The sequence below is a fragment of the Calypte anna genome, chromosome 1 (assembly GCF_003957555.1).
Source record: "Calypte anna isolate BGI_N300 chromosome 1, bCalAnn1_v1.p, whole genome shotgun sequence".
Classification (NCBI taxonomy): domain Eukaryota; kingdom Metazoa; phylum Chordata; class Aves; order Apodiformes; family Trochilidae; genus Calypte; species Calypte anna.
In genome coordinates, this window is record NC_044244.1 from 184,306,991 (window position 1) to 184,322,814 (window position 15,824).

Genomic DNA, 15,824 nt, shown 5'->3' on the forward strand with positions numbered 1-15,824 from the left:
GTTGGTTGGTTGGTTGGTTGCTTTTAGTTTGATTTTGATTAAGGTGCCTTTAAGTCCTGAAACTAACTTAGATATGGGTGCTGTAACCACTTGAGACTGGTTTCCTGAGAGGTGGCATAGCTGAGTAACCTGTGCATTGTGATGTTCTCTTACTACTCACTTTGGTTTTGTGATTGAAATGTTCCTACCTCACACCTAAATCCCAGAAAATTTAAAAATGCTACACCCATGCAGACTGAATAGCTGGGATGACACTTTCATTCTTTTTTCCTTATGATCAAATGTCATTGAATATGAGACATATTAGGCAGGAAATCAGTGTTTATGTATCATGTATCTATAGATACACACACAAATGCATGCATTATTCTATGTGCACACATGTAAAATGATGCGAGATTTTTTTTCTCCCTCATAATTAATCAATGTATTTTTTACATCTAGAATATTATTTTGGATTCCCAGAAAGAATACTTGATAAAATTTAACAGCAAAACTGAATCTGAAAAACAGCTGAAAACCTAAGGACTTGGGCATGGAAGTTTCCAGAGAAGGAAGAACCAGTGCACATTCATCTGTCAGTGCTGCACTTTTGTCTCCCAGCAAAAGCACAGTAATTCTAGAAACTTTGGTGAGCAGCAGAGGAGGGGTAACTTGCAGCAGCTCACCCTTCCTATCAAGTGTCCATGTGCCAGTGAAAACGATCATTTGATAAGCACTAATAATACCTTTCTGTAATTTGTGGGTTTAAGCTAATAAAGTCAGATACCATATTCTACATTAAAAAGTTGTACTTCTTGGTGATATTTCTCAGTAAAAGACCTCCAAAATAGAATAGTTTGGATAATAAATGAACACAAAGTTCCTAAATACTACTTTACCCTCATACATTTTGCAAACATTAACGTACTGATGATCCCAAGACACAAATCAAACCATGCCACACAGCAGAACTGTGCCACTACGAGGTGGGAGTCCTCTTTATCCAGGACCCTGCATACCCAGCTAAAGCACACTCCATGCTGCAGTTTAAAAACATCTTTATCCTTTGTTTCAGTTGTCATCAGTGCACTCCAGTTACATGACTGTATGTCCCAGGTTAGTGATGTTAAAAATAAAATGCAAGCAAATATGAAAACAATTGCCACAAAGAGACAAGTCCACCAGATGCCTTCTCTCAGTTTGAAGCAATGCATTTCCAAAAGCATCTGAGAAAATCTGGGCTCATACAGCAGTACAGATCTGCTTCCTTCCTCTTCTCATGCACCTCACCTGCTTCAATAATTTAATTTCAGTGTGAGCATAAATTAAAATCCATTTATCACACCAGTAAACTTCACCCACAGAGATCACAGCTGCAAGGAACCCGAGTCTTACTGCAATCATGGATTTCCATGTCAAACCAGATTACTTTCCAGGCTATGGATATAGCACACGGGTAAGAGAAACTCATATACTGGTATTCTGGTTTGGCTGACAGGTTTTCTAGCATTCTGGCCACTAAGCTGCAAAGAGAAAGGTCTGTTTCTCATTGATCTGTTGGTGCATATCACATTCAGATAATTCTTACAGGAATCTATCCGTAATAAAGATTAACAAATTTAATTCAAGTGCCTCAAAGGACTGAGTCAAATGCCTGCGGGTCAAAATCCTTCCTACTTCAGTAAGAATGCAGAGAATGCTGAGAGGAATGATCTTCATCCCTCTTGCTATTTTGTCCTGGAACCAGGTACATGTTTCACTGTCTAATAAACACGTTTTTAGAGAAAACTCCACGCATTTCTCATTGAAACCTCTGCTTTCCCTGAATATTGCCTCATGCTCAAGCTATTTTAATCTTGCATTAGAGAAAGATCCTGAAAGGCCATTTATAGGAGCAAAGACCTTAAAAAGGAGAGTAAAGTTTCAAGTCAGAAAACAAAATTAAACACTAAAGACACACAGTTTTACACACTGGAACTATAAATCTAAATCCCAGGGCTTTAAGGCAGTTGTCAGAATCACCTGTGGGCAGGGATGGAGATGGTGGCACCACAGGCTGCAGCAGCAGGAGCTTTAACATCTCCAGCAGTTGTCTCCTTTTGTAGGCACAGAACCTTTTCCCAGCAGCTATCTGAATCTCCCCTGTACAAGTTTAAGGCTGCCCCACAGGCTTTACTTTTGCCAGCAACTTCATCATCCAGACATCCAAAGCCCGCTGTAGCCTGCAGACCACCGAAGACCACTGGTCTCATCAAAGGCATCTCATCTCAAAGGCATCTGCTGTCAGGAATCACCACCTAAAGCATAGAGTTTCTTTCAAGTGTGAACCTGGGATTTTGTCAGACACTCATCCAACCAGTATGTTGGTTTAACTGGAAACCTGGAAAGTCCAGAATCACAGCTGGACTTATCAGAGGTCTCCAGGTCACCCTCTTCAGCAGATTACAGGAATGTAAAACGATTATTTTGCTTGATGGAGTCCGAAAATGGTCACTTGTCAGTCAAGAGACCTGAGACAACTGTTTTTTCATGCCTAATAATGAAACTGTAAGTGAAAGAATAAAACTGTCAGCTTTAAAAGAAAATAAAAAATAAATAAATCACTGTTAACATCAGGTTGAAGTGTTGGTGAGGAGTCCTCCAGCAAGGAGGGTGGCACTGGCCTGGAGAGGACTCTGCCTTGCTAAAACAGGCAGCTGCAGAAATCAAATGAAATAGGAAAGCTGACTTTCCCAGTCTATGCAAAGTCAGCCCACAACAGGAATCCAAAATCATTCAAAAAATCCTGCTTGCCAATTATTATCATCCTCTAGCAGTTGTTGGGCAGCATGTTTGGAGTCAGGCTGTAATTTCTGCATTATGTTACAGACTACAAACAGGCAGAGAGCTCAGCTCTAGAGAGGAGGAACTCCCCTGTCCTTTGGGATTAACAGCACCTACCACTACAGTTCCAGTCTCTGACAGACAAGAAAACACTTGCAAAAAGTAAATGAGAAACAATTTTTAAAACACTTGAGTAGCTCAGAAATAACATACATGGGAGAAGGAGAAAGGACATTTCAGGTGAGATCTAACATACCACTTTTATGGAGCTTTACTTTGTTGCTGCATAACATCGAAGAAAAAGCCTCTTGGGCTGCTCCTGACTGCCCCGCACCAGCCTTTTGTTTTTAATAATTTGCTAATAAAAAGTCAGGAAAATCCAATAAAATTACTTTGCCTCTCATGTTTGAACACAAACCAGTTTAATATAGCAAATACTGTTATCACTGACCAGCTTCATTCCCATATAGAGAAAACAGCAGTCAGTAACAGCCTCTGTCTGTAGCGTTCACAGTTATAATCTCTGCATTAAAGAGAGAGGAGTATGTCAGGAAAAGGAAAAAAATTGAGTTTTCCACCAAAAAAACATTTGGCAGGTTTGTCAGATGTATTGTTATTTCTACATTTCCTATTCAACATGCTTCCTTTTACTTTTTTTTTTTTTTAAGAGACATTCATTACTGGATATGGCAGCTGGTACAGAGCTCTACCCAACATTCTGAAGAGAAGTTGGTTCTTCAGTAAGTGTTGGTGTCACCATTTAATGTTAGCAAAGATTTTTCATGACGTACAGATGTCTTCTCACTTTGATGACATCTAAATTTAGAGGGTGTGGATAACTACTGTAACAACAGTAAGTGGTGACAACAAGGGGAAAGAAGCACACCTTTACTCTTCAACAGGAACTTATTAACTGTGAATGCTGATGCTGTAAATAAAATCAGTGGTCTCACTTTATCTCCAAATGAGCCTCCAAGAACAGGAGGTGCTCAACTGATCATAGCCCTAGTTCAAGTAATTGTTCTGCTAACAATCCCAGGTGAAAAAGGCTTTTTTAATTGCTTATAACTTGCACATTAGCATACAGAAGACTCAAAGCTTCCTTGGAAGCATACTATTTATGACTTGCTGAAAGCAATACTCATTATTTTTAACCAAGTGTTGAATATATTAAAAAAAAAAATTGCCAATCAAGCCTGGAACACCTGGACCAGCTATGCTGCTTTGCTGTAACACTCTATTTAGGGGTGCCTCAGAAGGTCACTCAATCCTACAACTACTGCAATACATCACCACCTAAATGGGAAAGAGGGATATCAGCAAATAACACTGGTGCCTTGTCATGCCCTGGCACCGGCTTTTGACTCCCAGATGCAAGGTGTTATGTTTGATTTAAATTTAAAGGATCTGAGTGACTAAACCTAGCTCTAAACTCATGAGTAAAAGACAAACTGATAGAAGCATTGGGTCCAGGACTTTTAACTATGAAAACAAACTGCACTGAACTTCACAGGATCAAGGCATTTCAGTGCAGTAACTATTGTAACTTCTAGAATGCCAACAGAATGTAACTTCGGCCATCACAAATAGAAAAACACTTTTCAGGATTTCTGTTTTACAGAAGGTCACTTTTAATGAATCCTGTCCATACTTTTAAGCTAAAATCTTCAGACACTTTCAAGGTATGCCCTTACATATTTTCACAATTCCCAAGGCAAAACCTGGAAATTAAAATGGTGTAGTGTGTCTTCCACAAACTGTTGCATCAACTTGGCCAAAAATGATCTGCCACATGGGAAGATCCTGAACATTTCAAGCATACCTCTAAAAAAGTGGAAGCTTGCAAAGAGTGGATGCTTCCTTACAGCAGGTATCAGCTGCTCTGTTGCCAGCTCTCACTATAGTGCCATCTGCAATTACAGCTGTATGCAAGCTGGATGAGGCTCAGAAGAGTCACTGCCTCTTCATCATTGTAAACAGAGATGCACAGATTCATGTGAAGCCTTCAGTGACTTCAGTCCTTTGTCACTTAGGTGAGTTTGTACACGGTGTGTGCAGGACTGGAGGTTATGACTACACGGGAGACAAGAGAAGTTACACTACAACAGGAATTCAGCAATTCATTGTATCCATCTGACTGAAGGAAATCAGTATCTTTACATACTATTGAATGTTAAAAACAAACAAAGATTTTTAAGCACAAAGTATATATTTATACCAAATAAAACAACTGAAAAAGTATTACATAAAGAAAAATAATGTAACAGAATGTACTTAAGTACCTAACTTACAGTCATGCTCATATCTAAAAGTAACATTGGTAACTAATATATGTAATTTTTGACAAGGGTGCATTTAAGAGTTTTTCTAACATACAACTTCTAAATGTGGAGAGTATTTTTTCCAAGATACAGAAAACAAATTATTTTACACAGGCACACCTGTTAATTTGTATAAAAAACATGCTTGTAAGTGAAAAGGTCACTTTAGTACTAGTTTACCAGATGTGTGAAAGCTACGTAGTGTTACTCATGTTGAAACTGTTCCTTCTCCTTTTGCACTGGTGAGCGCCAACACTGAATGGTACAATATTTGATCCATGTGGTTTCCTGACACTGCAACCTGTTTCCAAGCAGCAGCCCTGCCCAGGTGTTGAACAGCACAGTACTATACAGCCCCATCTGTCTGCATGTAGTGTATTTATAACTAAAAGCTATTACAATTATTACAATGATTTCTGTTTCAATATATACATCAGTATAAAATACTACCCAAAACACTTTTGCATTTCAAACAATTTTAACCACTTCATCAAACAATGCATTTGCAGAATTAAAAAAAAAAAAAATCCAAATTATTGTTGATTGCCAACAGTACAGCATCTCTATGGTATGTTTCCTAATAAATGAGAGAATGGAAATGTATTAAAATCACTTAAAATAAGTATCACAAAACATAATAAATGTTAGAGCAGTTCAAGGATTCTCAGTTTGTCAGTATCTACCCTAAGCAGTGCTACCCAAGTACAGTATAAGCCATTTAGTGTTTCTATAAAGAGAAGAAAACATTCAAATATTAAAGCTGTGACAAACACACAAAGGCAAGGAAAGAAAATTTGTTCTGTACTCATCCCTGTTGTAGCAAGGTACATACAGCATGGCACGAGTTTGCACTCAGTGCATCATATGTGCTTTTATACCTGGATACAACTGTGGAAGACAACTGAAATGGAATCAACTCTGAGTTTCCTTGCTGTTGTGGTTTTATGTCAGACCATTCAAGTTATAACAACTTAGTGTTTTGTTTTTCCTGAAGGGAAGAAGAGAGAAAAATTCATCTGAAATTGTAAAAATGCTACTAAAATCCCTATCTTGGACACAATAAGCTGCTTTAAGAGCTACTGTGTCATTGCACGATATAAGTGGCCTATTAATCATTGAATTATTGGTGTAGCAGAAGATATTTGTCATTGTGGATGTGTTTTGAAAATTGCTATTTTAAAACCTGTCTGGATCCCATAACAAGGCACAATTCTATTTATTTCAAGCCCTAATATCCTTATGTAAAGTAGTAAATGTACATTTATAGTGGCAAATTTCAAATCTCTGCCTCTGCTGCTGCAGTTTTTAAAATGAGACTTGGTTCAGAGTTTTTATTTTTGTATGATCCTGAAACAGAACTATTTCTGAAACGTAAAAAAATCTAAATTATAATAATAATATGGGTATTTTGTTTTGCTGATTCATTCCTAACTTGGAAAATAATCAATGTCTTAAAAAAAACAAACAAAAAATTAAAACAAAACCCAAAAAATCTCTCCCCAGGAGAAGTCCCTGATAGCTGAGATTTTTTTCAAAAACCAAGTTTCATGCTTCCAGTATCTTCATAGTCATGGTATACACCCTTGAAAATAAAGGCTCATGTTGAGAATGGTGACTGGCCCTTACTTATAGAGGTGTTAACTGCTGACACTGTTTTTTGTCAGAAAAAAAACAGAAGCCCCACAAAAATCCATAGCTTATACTGAAAAGTTTGATTCATGCTCATTTTGTTCATTTAAAAATACTCTTTGGAAACTGTGTCAACTCCTGCGGACAACTTAGTGATACATCTTTTCCTGTTAAAATAAAGATAATTCATATTCACCTCTACCCCATGCTAAGCTTTACTACTAATATACACTTCATTACCTGCTCATGTCACCATCTAACACATATCTTTACATTCTTCTACATAGTGTCCAGGGCTTATTTTTCACCAAACAGAATTTGCTAGCTATTACACTTAGGAGTTTTTCTTGAGGATTTTTCTTTTTTGGTGTTCTAGCCTTTTCATTGCAACTTAAGACTGATATTACTAATTCATACTTTTTCCATACTTGAGAGAAACTTTATGAAAAGTTTTTTTCCCATTAAGGATTTTAAAATCTAAACTCACTTAGATTCAAAACTGAAAACCAGGAGAGATATTAAATATATCTGCCATTTAAAAATGGTTTCTGCTACTTTAAAATGCACTTTAAAATTGTACATACAACACTTAGGACTCTGAACTTTTATGTTGCTGCAATCTGGTTCTAATTTAAAATCTTGCAAATAAACATGAAAAATAAGCCACTGGTCATCAATTCTAATGATTACATTCAAAGCTAGCCTTTAAAAAAAATAAAAAAGTTACAGGCAAAACATACTCGTTTATGTACTCACTAGCTTATCAGGCTACAATAGGCATGTTTTAAGTATAAAAAAAGCAGACAATTCAGATTTAAATAAGACTACGTGAAATCAGAAAAAACTTTGGATTTCACTATTTTTTAAAAAAAGAACACCTATAATTACTTCCCATTCTAAACCTACAGTTAAACCAACTAACAAAAATAATCAAACTATTTTTGACAAACAAAAGTCAGGCTAGAATATGTGGCAACAATCAAAGTTCATATATGTTTCTATGTAAAATGACTCATGATTTACTATAACATAAAATATGAACAAGAGCACTTTGTGACTAATTAAAGAGCTACTAGTAGCAACACTTAATGCCAAACAGTCTTCAGCCCTCCTTTAAGTCGTATCTCCAAATCAGTATTGACTTCTTTCGACCAGATACATCATTTTCGGCTTGTCACCCCAGTATGTCATGTTTTACCACTTGCCACAGGCAGCAAGAGACAACTAGCTGAGCAAACTACAAGCAGTGACATGCAGAAATTAACTCTCAAATCTTGAGTGCTTAGATAAAATGATATGCAAGCGCACACTAGGACAAAAGGAATGGCATTCGTCACCCAAATAGGCTCATCACCCCTCCCACCCCCCTTGAACAGTAGTTGCAACAGCAATAGAAAAAAAGATCAGGAAGATTTCTGTTCTTCAGAGTCAACTGGAAAAAAGTCAGCAATATGTAACAGCAGCGATGGACAAGGAAGAGCAAAATGAAAGAATCTTGAATACTTGTTCATTTACTTTTTCTGAACACAAGGCACAGTGTACCACACCGGCTTGTTCTGAACTTCAGATGTCCTATTCTCCTTAGATCCTTCACAGATTTAGAATTCAGTCTCCCTGAGGCCCCTATAACCAAGTAAGAAAACTCTCTTTATCTAGCTTGGTGGCTGCCAAGACAGATTCCATGTCATTAAGGATGTCAGAGCTCAAAGCCTCTTGCAGACTTGGCATCAGTTCTTCTCCTTCTATATTCATCCCATCTCCTTCCAGTGTCCCAAGGTCCACATTTGTCCCTGGAATGGCTTCAAGGTAGTCTGGGAAACGGTTCTGATGGGACGGGATGTTACTTTGGCTGATACTGTCACCTAGTTGTAACACAAAGCAAGATGGATATTGAATGGATACTGGAAGCACCAAACCCACAGTTTATGAGGACAACTGGTTAAAGGTTAATCCTGTACCTCTTGCGTCACACAAACAACATGATTCATAGAAACCCATCACAAAAACAGAAGCTGACTTCTGCAGGCAGATGTGGAAAGAACATGCCTTTGTTTCAACCTTTTCACCTAGTGACCCAAATCTCTACAGATCTTTCACATCTTGTAGCACATTGTATTTTTTACTCGTAAAGAAAATGACAACACTGCATCAAATGCTGTTTTGGAGCAGTATTATCAACACTGGATGAGGTGCTATTCTTAACTCTGAACAAACAGCATTACTTTAAAAAAAGCAAATGGACACTCAAATTCCACATGACAACAGGAGTGGTACTATTGCCCTATCCTCCCAATAGGTGTGATTACAAGGTTGTCACAAATCTAACTATAATATTTCTACTACAGAAAGAGAGGAAGGGTTGAAGAAAAATACAAAAAGGCTTCTCCAGGTTACTTGTTTGCAAATAGACTTAAGTATATTTGTAAAACATGCATTAAGGATGTACACAAAAACAGACCTGTATCCATCTCATCAACACTGTTCAGGAAGTCATCGGGGGTTCTGGGTACACTATAACTGCTCATGCTAAGTCCACTATCTGTGCTTTCATCTCTGGAGTGATAAGTTCCACTGTAACAGAAAAAAGGGAGCAAAAATGAGGATAGAATATGAAAAATTAAAACAAATGCTTGGTTTTGAACCAATTCAAGGCTTTGAAAACACTGCTGTTATGAGAAATACTTTAATAAAAAAATGAAGCTTTCTCTGTGCAAGACACATGGGGTTTACTTTATGCAGACCTTCTCCAATTAAAACCATATTACTTAGTTTCAATTTAACTTGATTAGACCATACGTAAGCAGCTTTAAAAAAGTGCCAGTGTTCTGCATAGTTTTAAACTTTTCACACCCACCCACAGCTAAAAACCACTGGAAGTGTATCACAGCTAGACCCTAATGATTATAAAAATAATAACAATGATGCACCCTTCCACACTTATGTCAGGATAAAAAATAATAACTACAAATGTCCTCATCTGTAATCAACCACTGAAGTGTATTTTTAGGTCACTGCTGTTATAAATAAGAGCTATAATTGGAACTCCTTGAGCTATTTTTCAATCGTTTCCCACTGTTGCATTACTACTAGTTCAGTCATACATGTCATGGCAAGGAGAGTACCCAAATATAAATTAAATACTGGTAAAGAAGCCATCCTGTGAACAAACCCTGCTCATAATGATCTTGCTGACAACACAGTTAACCACACAGTCATGGGGCCTTACATGTATTTGCTTTCTTACTGCCATCCTACTGCCAGTGGAGTGAGCAAGCCCAAGAAAACTGCAGTGGCAAATTTGGGATGGGGCACAGGGGGAGGAGGTAGAGCCAAGTGTATTGAGTTTACACAGCAAGGTTTTGTAGCAGGGAATTTGCAGGGATGATCTCTGTGAGAAGATACCAGGATCTGACCTCATGTCAGACACAGATGGCTCCAGCTGTGTCCAAAGTGATTCTCCTGCCCAAAGGAGAGCCCATCAGTGACAGCACAGGTACCTTCATCCTAACTTTTTTAAAAGGGGTACAAAACCCACTGTTTAGAAGCTGGGACAGTGAGAAAATGTGAGAGCAGCAACCCTGCAGGCACTGGGGTCAGTGAAGAAAGAGAAGGAGGAGGTGATCCAGGCATCAGAGCAGAGATTTCCCAGCAGCCCATGGAGGGCCATGGTGGAGCAGAGATCCATCCAGCAGCCTCTGGAGCCCCTGTGCTGCAGCAGAGGGAGATGCCCACTGGGACAGGTTTCTGACAGGAATTGTTACTGATGGAGAGAAGCCTAAGCAGGAGCAGGGTTTATGGAAGTGCCTACAGCCTACATGAACAGCTGTAGAAACAGATTATCTTCCCTCCTCCTGCATCTCCTAATATCCAAGCCTGACAAAACATTTTCAAAACCTGTATTTCTTCAGGTTCTGGGAGCATTCACTGAGAAGCCTTACTGATTTTCCAGCTTGAGTACTAAACAAAGATCAGAACAGATGATGGCTGAACCATCATCACCAGATGCAAACAGAATGCCATCAGACACGTGGATTTCACAAAGACATCTTTGTCATACAAGAAATAAACCTAATATTTCTTCATCCTAAATATTTATTTATCTTTGACTGTATAAAAAATACTATCACCCCAGACTTGATAACAATCCTAATAATTAAATTATTTTAAACTTACATGGGGAAAAAAATGCTGGTTTACTCTGTGGGAGAAAATACTAAGAACAGCAATGAAACTATGCTGAACTAAATCATTCTAGTTGAGAAGGCTTTTTGGCTGCTGCTCTTGAACTTGGAATGTCCAGCCCTTCTCTTCAAATCACTCTTTTAATACACATTTCCTCTTTCTTCAACAAGAATTTCTTTATTTAGCAGTCACACCACCCAAAATTACCACATGCAGCTAAAACTGCATTACCCAAAATAGAGTGGATGCTTCTTCTTCAACTAGTGCTTGTTAAAATATGTGTATACAAAAGATGAAATCCCAATTTAGGAGTTAAGCAGGGAATTACTGTCATTACCAATATAAATCTAATAGACAAAAATATATAAACAGAGTGGCAAACCAGAAGGTGAAATAGTCTATATAAATGAAAACACTGCTGTACATTTCCTCAAATCGCTCCAACAAAGCAACTATTTTCTGAGATATTTTAGATGTTCTGATTATGTAGGCAGTGGAAAATATTCAATTACCTAAACCCTGGATATCCAACTTTGGTAAATAAAGTTAGAGGGACTGTCTCACCAGAAACTTACACATAAATCTATGGAGACAGAAATAAGCATTTCTTGGAGTCTGAACTTTAATATAAGGGGTATCAGAGATCTTCAGGGCAAAACTAATAAACTGCTCTAATTCAGACAGCAATGAATATCCACAAAATTCTTTTTTAAAAATACCTTTTCTTTACCCATATGTGATATGTAAGGTACAGTGATGTACCTAGACAATGCTCACACCAAAATGCAAGTCAAGATATTCTGAACAGATCTTTAGTATTTTGCATAGGGTAAAGGCCAGAAACACCCAACAGTTAAAACATTATTTGAAATTTGCTAAGTAGTATCTTTTTGCACTTTACAGCACATAGTTGTTGCTGCCAAATATTACTGACAAAATGGATTTGCCCTTTCTAGCTTTTTTCCTGTTTCTAATTAAGGGTAAAGATCCATCTGTATATTTCATGTATGTAGACTCACAATGGATAAACTGCATTAGTGTAGTGTCATGGCCACTAAAAACCTGAAGATGTGGTTTTCAGGTCAGAAAGCAGGTTTTGAAGATTTAAGAGCAAATTTCAAAATATACCTGAGTTCAATGTATGATGGAAACAGCCTTCCAGAAAATCAAGATGGAAGCTTTGATGTAAGACATCAAGGCCTCCATCAGTCTACAGAGGCTTCTTACAGCTGGTCAGTTTTAAGATTTCTTGTCCCTTTTATTCCTTGGGACAGGGCCAGCAGTTAAGCCTCACACCAGATTCCAGGATGAATTCCATGGAGGACAATTGTTGCCTCTAAACAAGAAATTAGTTCTTCTTCATGTGGCATTCCTCAAGGTTCAGTACTGGGACCAGTGCTGTTTAATATCTTTGTCAAAGACATAAACAGTGGAATTCAGTGCACTCTCAGCAAGTCTCCTGATGACACCAAGCTGTGTGGTGAGGCTGACACACTGGAGGGAAGGCAGGACATCCAGAGGGACCCTGAGAGGCTTGGAAGTTTGACCCATGCCAACATCATCAAGTTCAGTAAGGCCAAGCTCAAGGTCCTGGACATGGGTCAGGACAATACCAAGCACAAGCACAGGTTGGATGGAGAATGGATTGAGAAGAGCCCTAAGGAGTACAACTTGAGGGTCTTGGTTGATGAGAAGCTCAACATGAGCTGGCAATGTGTGCTTGTAGCCAATGTGTGCTTGGCAGAAAGCCAAGTGTATCCTGGGCTGCAAAGGAAGTGTGGCCAGTTGGTCAAGAGAGGTGATTCTCCCCATCTACCTCATGAGATCCTACCTGTAGTACTGTGTCCAATTCTGGAGCCCCCAGCACAGGAAAACATAAAGCTGTTCGAGCAAGTCCAGAGGAGGGCCACAAAGATGGCCAGAGGGCTGGAGAACCTCTGCTAGAGGACAGGCTGAGAGAGTTGAGGTTGTTCAGCCTGGAGAAGGCTCAGCTCCAGGGAGACCTTACAGTGCCCTTCCAGTGCCTGAAGGGGCCTACAAGAAAGCTGAGCAGGGACTTAGTACAAGGGTATGTAGTGATAGGATGAAGAGGGTAGATTTAGGTTAGATATTAGAAAGAAATTCTTCACAATGAGGGTGGTCAGACACTGGAAGAGGTTGCCTAGAGAAGCTGTGGATGTCCCCTCTGTGGAAGTGTTCAAGGCCAGGTTGGAGGGGACTCTGAGCAACCAGATCAAGTGAGAGATGACCCTGTCCATGCAGAGATCTTTAAGGTCCTTTCCAAACCAAAACATTCTATGTTTTTTCCACTTGGTTTTCTCCATTATATACAGAGCACTGTGTGCCTTGAGACAGAAACTTTTCTCTTGCCCTCACAGCAGCATACATAACACTAGCACACGTAATAATTCATGCAGTGGGAGAAAAAGCTTAAGAACAACAGATATTATTCACATAACCTAAACTATATGAATGAAAAGAGATTCCACTGGGAGATATACTCTTGCACTGTTTCCCTTGAACTTTACTGATTTTGAGAATTAGAGTGAGGACAGAGTATACGAAATGTTGGAGAAGTCTCCTTGAAAAGGCAAAAAATGAAAAAACCCTTAAGCTAAGCTGATGGAATATCAATGACTGGAGAAGTCACATACAATGACAGAACTACCTTATGGGGATGAAGAACATAAGTGTGAGGTATTAGTGACATTCAGTTATTTAAAAGAATATACAAATGGATTTATTTATTACAAAAGAGATTTTAGCAGTTTATGGTAGATATTTAAGTTTGCCATACTCCAAACTCATGCTAATTCTAACATGCTATGGACTTCTTCCCTTACAAGCAGGTTTGAAACTGTATTGGTGGCAAAAAACATTGACTCATATAATCAAGATTAGTTTTCTGGGGTTTTCCTCTAGTATAGTAACATACCAATAAAGAGGGCAACCATGCTGCTGTACTTCACAATCATTTACAGTAAGCATGACAGAGTTGGGCTAACATTACAAGGTAATGCAGAAAAGTAGTGATAAGCTGACAGAATACATAGTTTCTCTTTTATGGTAGGGAATATTGAACTGGTATCAGTTTAGAATGCTGACAAAATATATCCCAAGAAAAACTACAAAATTTACTACTCCAGCTTAAGATCAACTACTTGAAATGTTAGTAGATTTTTACTTCATTAACGAAAAGCTATATGGCTTGGAGATTTGAGCATCTTATTTTCATCTTTTCATCATTTTAATCTTTTTTTTTTCCAGCATTCTAAACAAAATATATAGATATGACTTATGTCAAGACGCAGCAGTTTCTCTAAAGTTGTATGAAGCATTTGCAAGCTGTAATTAGAAGAGTATTCCCAACAAAACAAACACTCCAGCTCAGAAGGATTAAAGAAAAAGTTCTATGAAAAAGACTAATCTAAACTGTAAAATTCTAAATCTTCAGTTTAAAAAGCTGCTTCAACATAATATGTCATTTAAAATGAAACATGCTACTATTTGTAGACCTAACATTGAGAGAGTGAAAATACTGCTAAATTGAACACCTGAACTGAAGGGCAGCAGTGAATGGAGAAACCTTAAAATGAACCTCAAGGTGTAGTCCTAAATGTGCCTCACAGTTCATTTGATCTCATAACAAGCTATTCACAAATTCTTCTGAGTCAGTAATTTGAAATGACTGTTAGTCAACAGATTATGCAGAGGCAAACATGTTATGACTTTGAATAAAAAACCTTTCTACAAGTCTGAACAGACTACTTCCTCCCACAGGAGACAGCTTTTAATCCTGAACTTTTACTAGACTTGCCATTTAAGGACAGATTCATTTACAGCTGTGGCTTTTGGCACAGACAGATGTTCAAAATAAACTATTACATGTACCAAACAGAATTTTAAATCAGGTTTTTTTCCCCCTCTAGTAACTACTCCTACAAACCTGTTAAGAAAGGGATCAGAACTATTTGTAGTCATTGTTCTCAGTTCCTGAGACATTCCAGGAGATGATACGGGATTCTGAGATCCACCGTCTTGTTCCATAGTTGGAAGCTGGCTACGGAGAGCCAATTCCTAGAATTGGGGGGTGGGGAGGAGGGGAGAGACAGAAAAATCATGTTAGGCATTTGAATACACTTTTTAGATACATATACACATGACATTATAGGTAATTGATGCTTTTACTGTTTCCAATTGCAATATTTTAATGACATTAAGTTTCTGAAGACAAAGCAAGAATTTTTACTGTCAGTCAAGCACAGTATTACAGAGACTTCACTGCAAATGCATTTATGGATATAAATATCTGTGTGTTTATATGAAAGTTTTCTAGTTCAGTTCAGTATCCGTTAGCTAAGTCTGTTCTTAAGAACTAAAAAAGAATTGTTAACATTATCTGACCTCTAAGATATCTCTGTCTAGTTCTGGTGACTATCCCTTTCCCCCTCATTCTTTTAAGTTATGATTTCGTCCCTGGTTTCCTTTATATCTTGTTTCTTTCATTCAACAAAGTTTAAAGTCCATTCACCTCTTTCACACGTCTGAAGTATGCATTTTGAAATTTCTAATTGATCAAATCAGTGACTTGTTCCATATATAAATCTTTAAGCTTTTCAAATCCCTAGCAATTTCTTAGTAAAACTAAGACACAGTACTAGTTAAGAAACTAGATTACATATATATTTTTAATGCATCTGACTGCACCAACTCGAATCATTCCATTCATAAAGCTCATCATTACTATTTAATGAAAATAGGTTTCAAAATAATTACAAAACATTAAAGGTGGCTGATGATAAGATATATTTTATATAATTTCCAGTGGCCCCTCTCTCCCCTTTTTAACAGGTAATCCATGAGTTACAGATGTGAAAAACACAGAAA

At 37.8% G+C, this 15,824-nt stretch overlaps 1 protein-coding gene across 8 annotated transcripts in view; it reads right to left on the reverse strand.

Moving 5' to 3' along the window:
• Positions 1–4,994: 4,994 nt before the first annotated feature.
• Positions 4,995–15,824, reverse strand: part of YAP1 (Yes associated protein 1) — an 89,950-nt gene continuing 79,120 nt past the window's right edge. For 4 of the 8 annotated variants that reach the window (XM_030454902.1, XM_030454932.1, XM_030454912.1 and 1 more), the window contains 3 exons: positions 14,884–15,014; positions 9,214–9,326; positions 4,998–8,617 (listed from right to left, as the gene is read on the reverse strand). In XM_030454902.1, coding sequence (XP_030310762.1) covers positions 8,379–8,617; positions 9,214–9,326; positions 14,884–15,014 — 483 coding nt within the window. In that variant the 3' untranslated portion in view covers positions 4,998–8,378. Of the gene's footprint in view, positions 8,618–9,213; positions 9,327–14,883; positions 15,015–15,824 lie in introns of all 8 variants that reach the window. The other 4 variants (XM_030454950.1, XM_030454941.1, XM_030454959.1 and 1 more) reach the window with 2 other exon arrangements.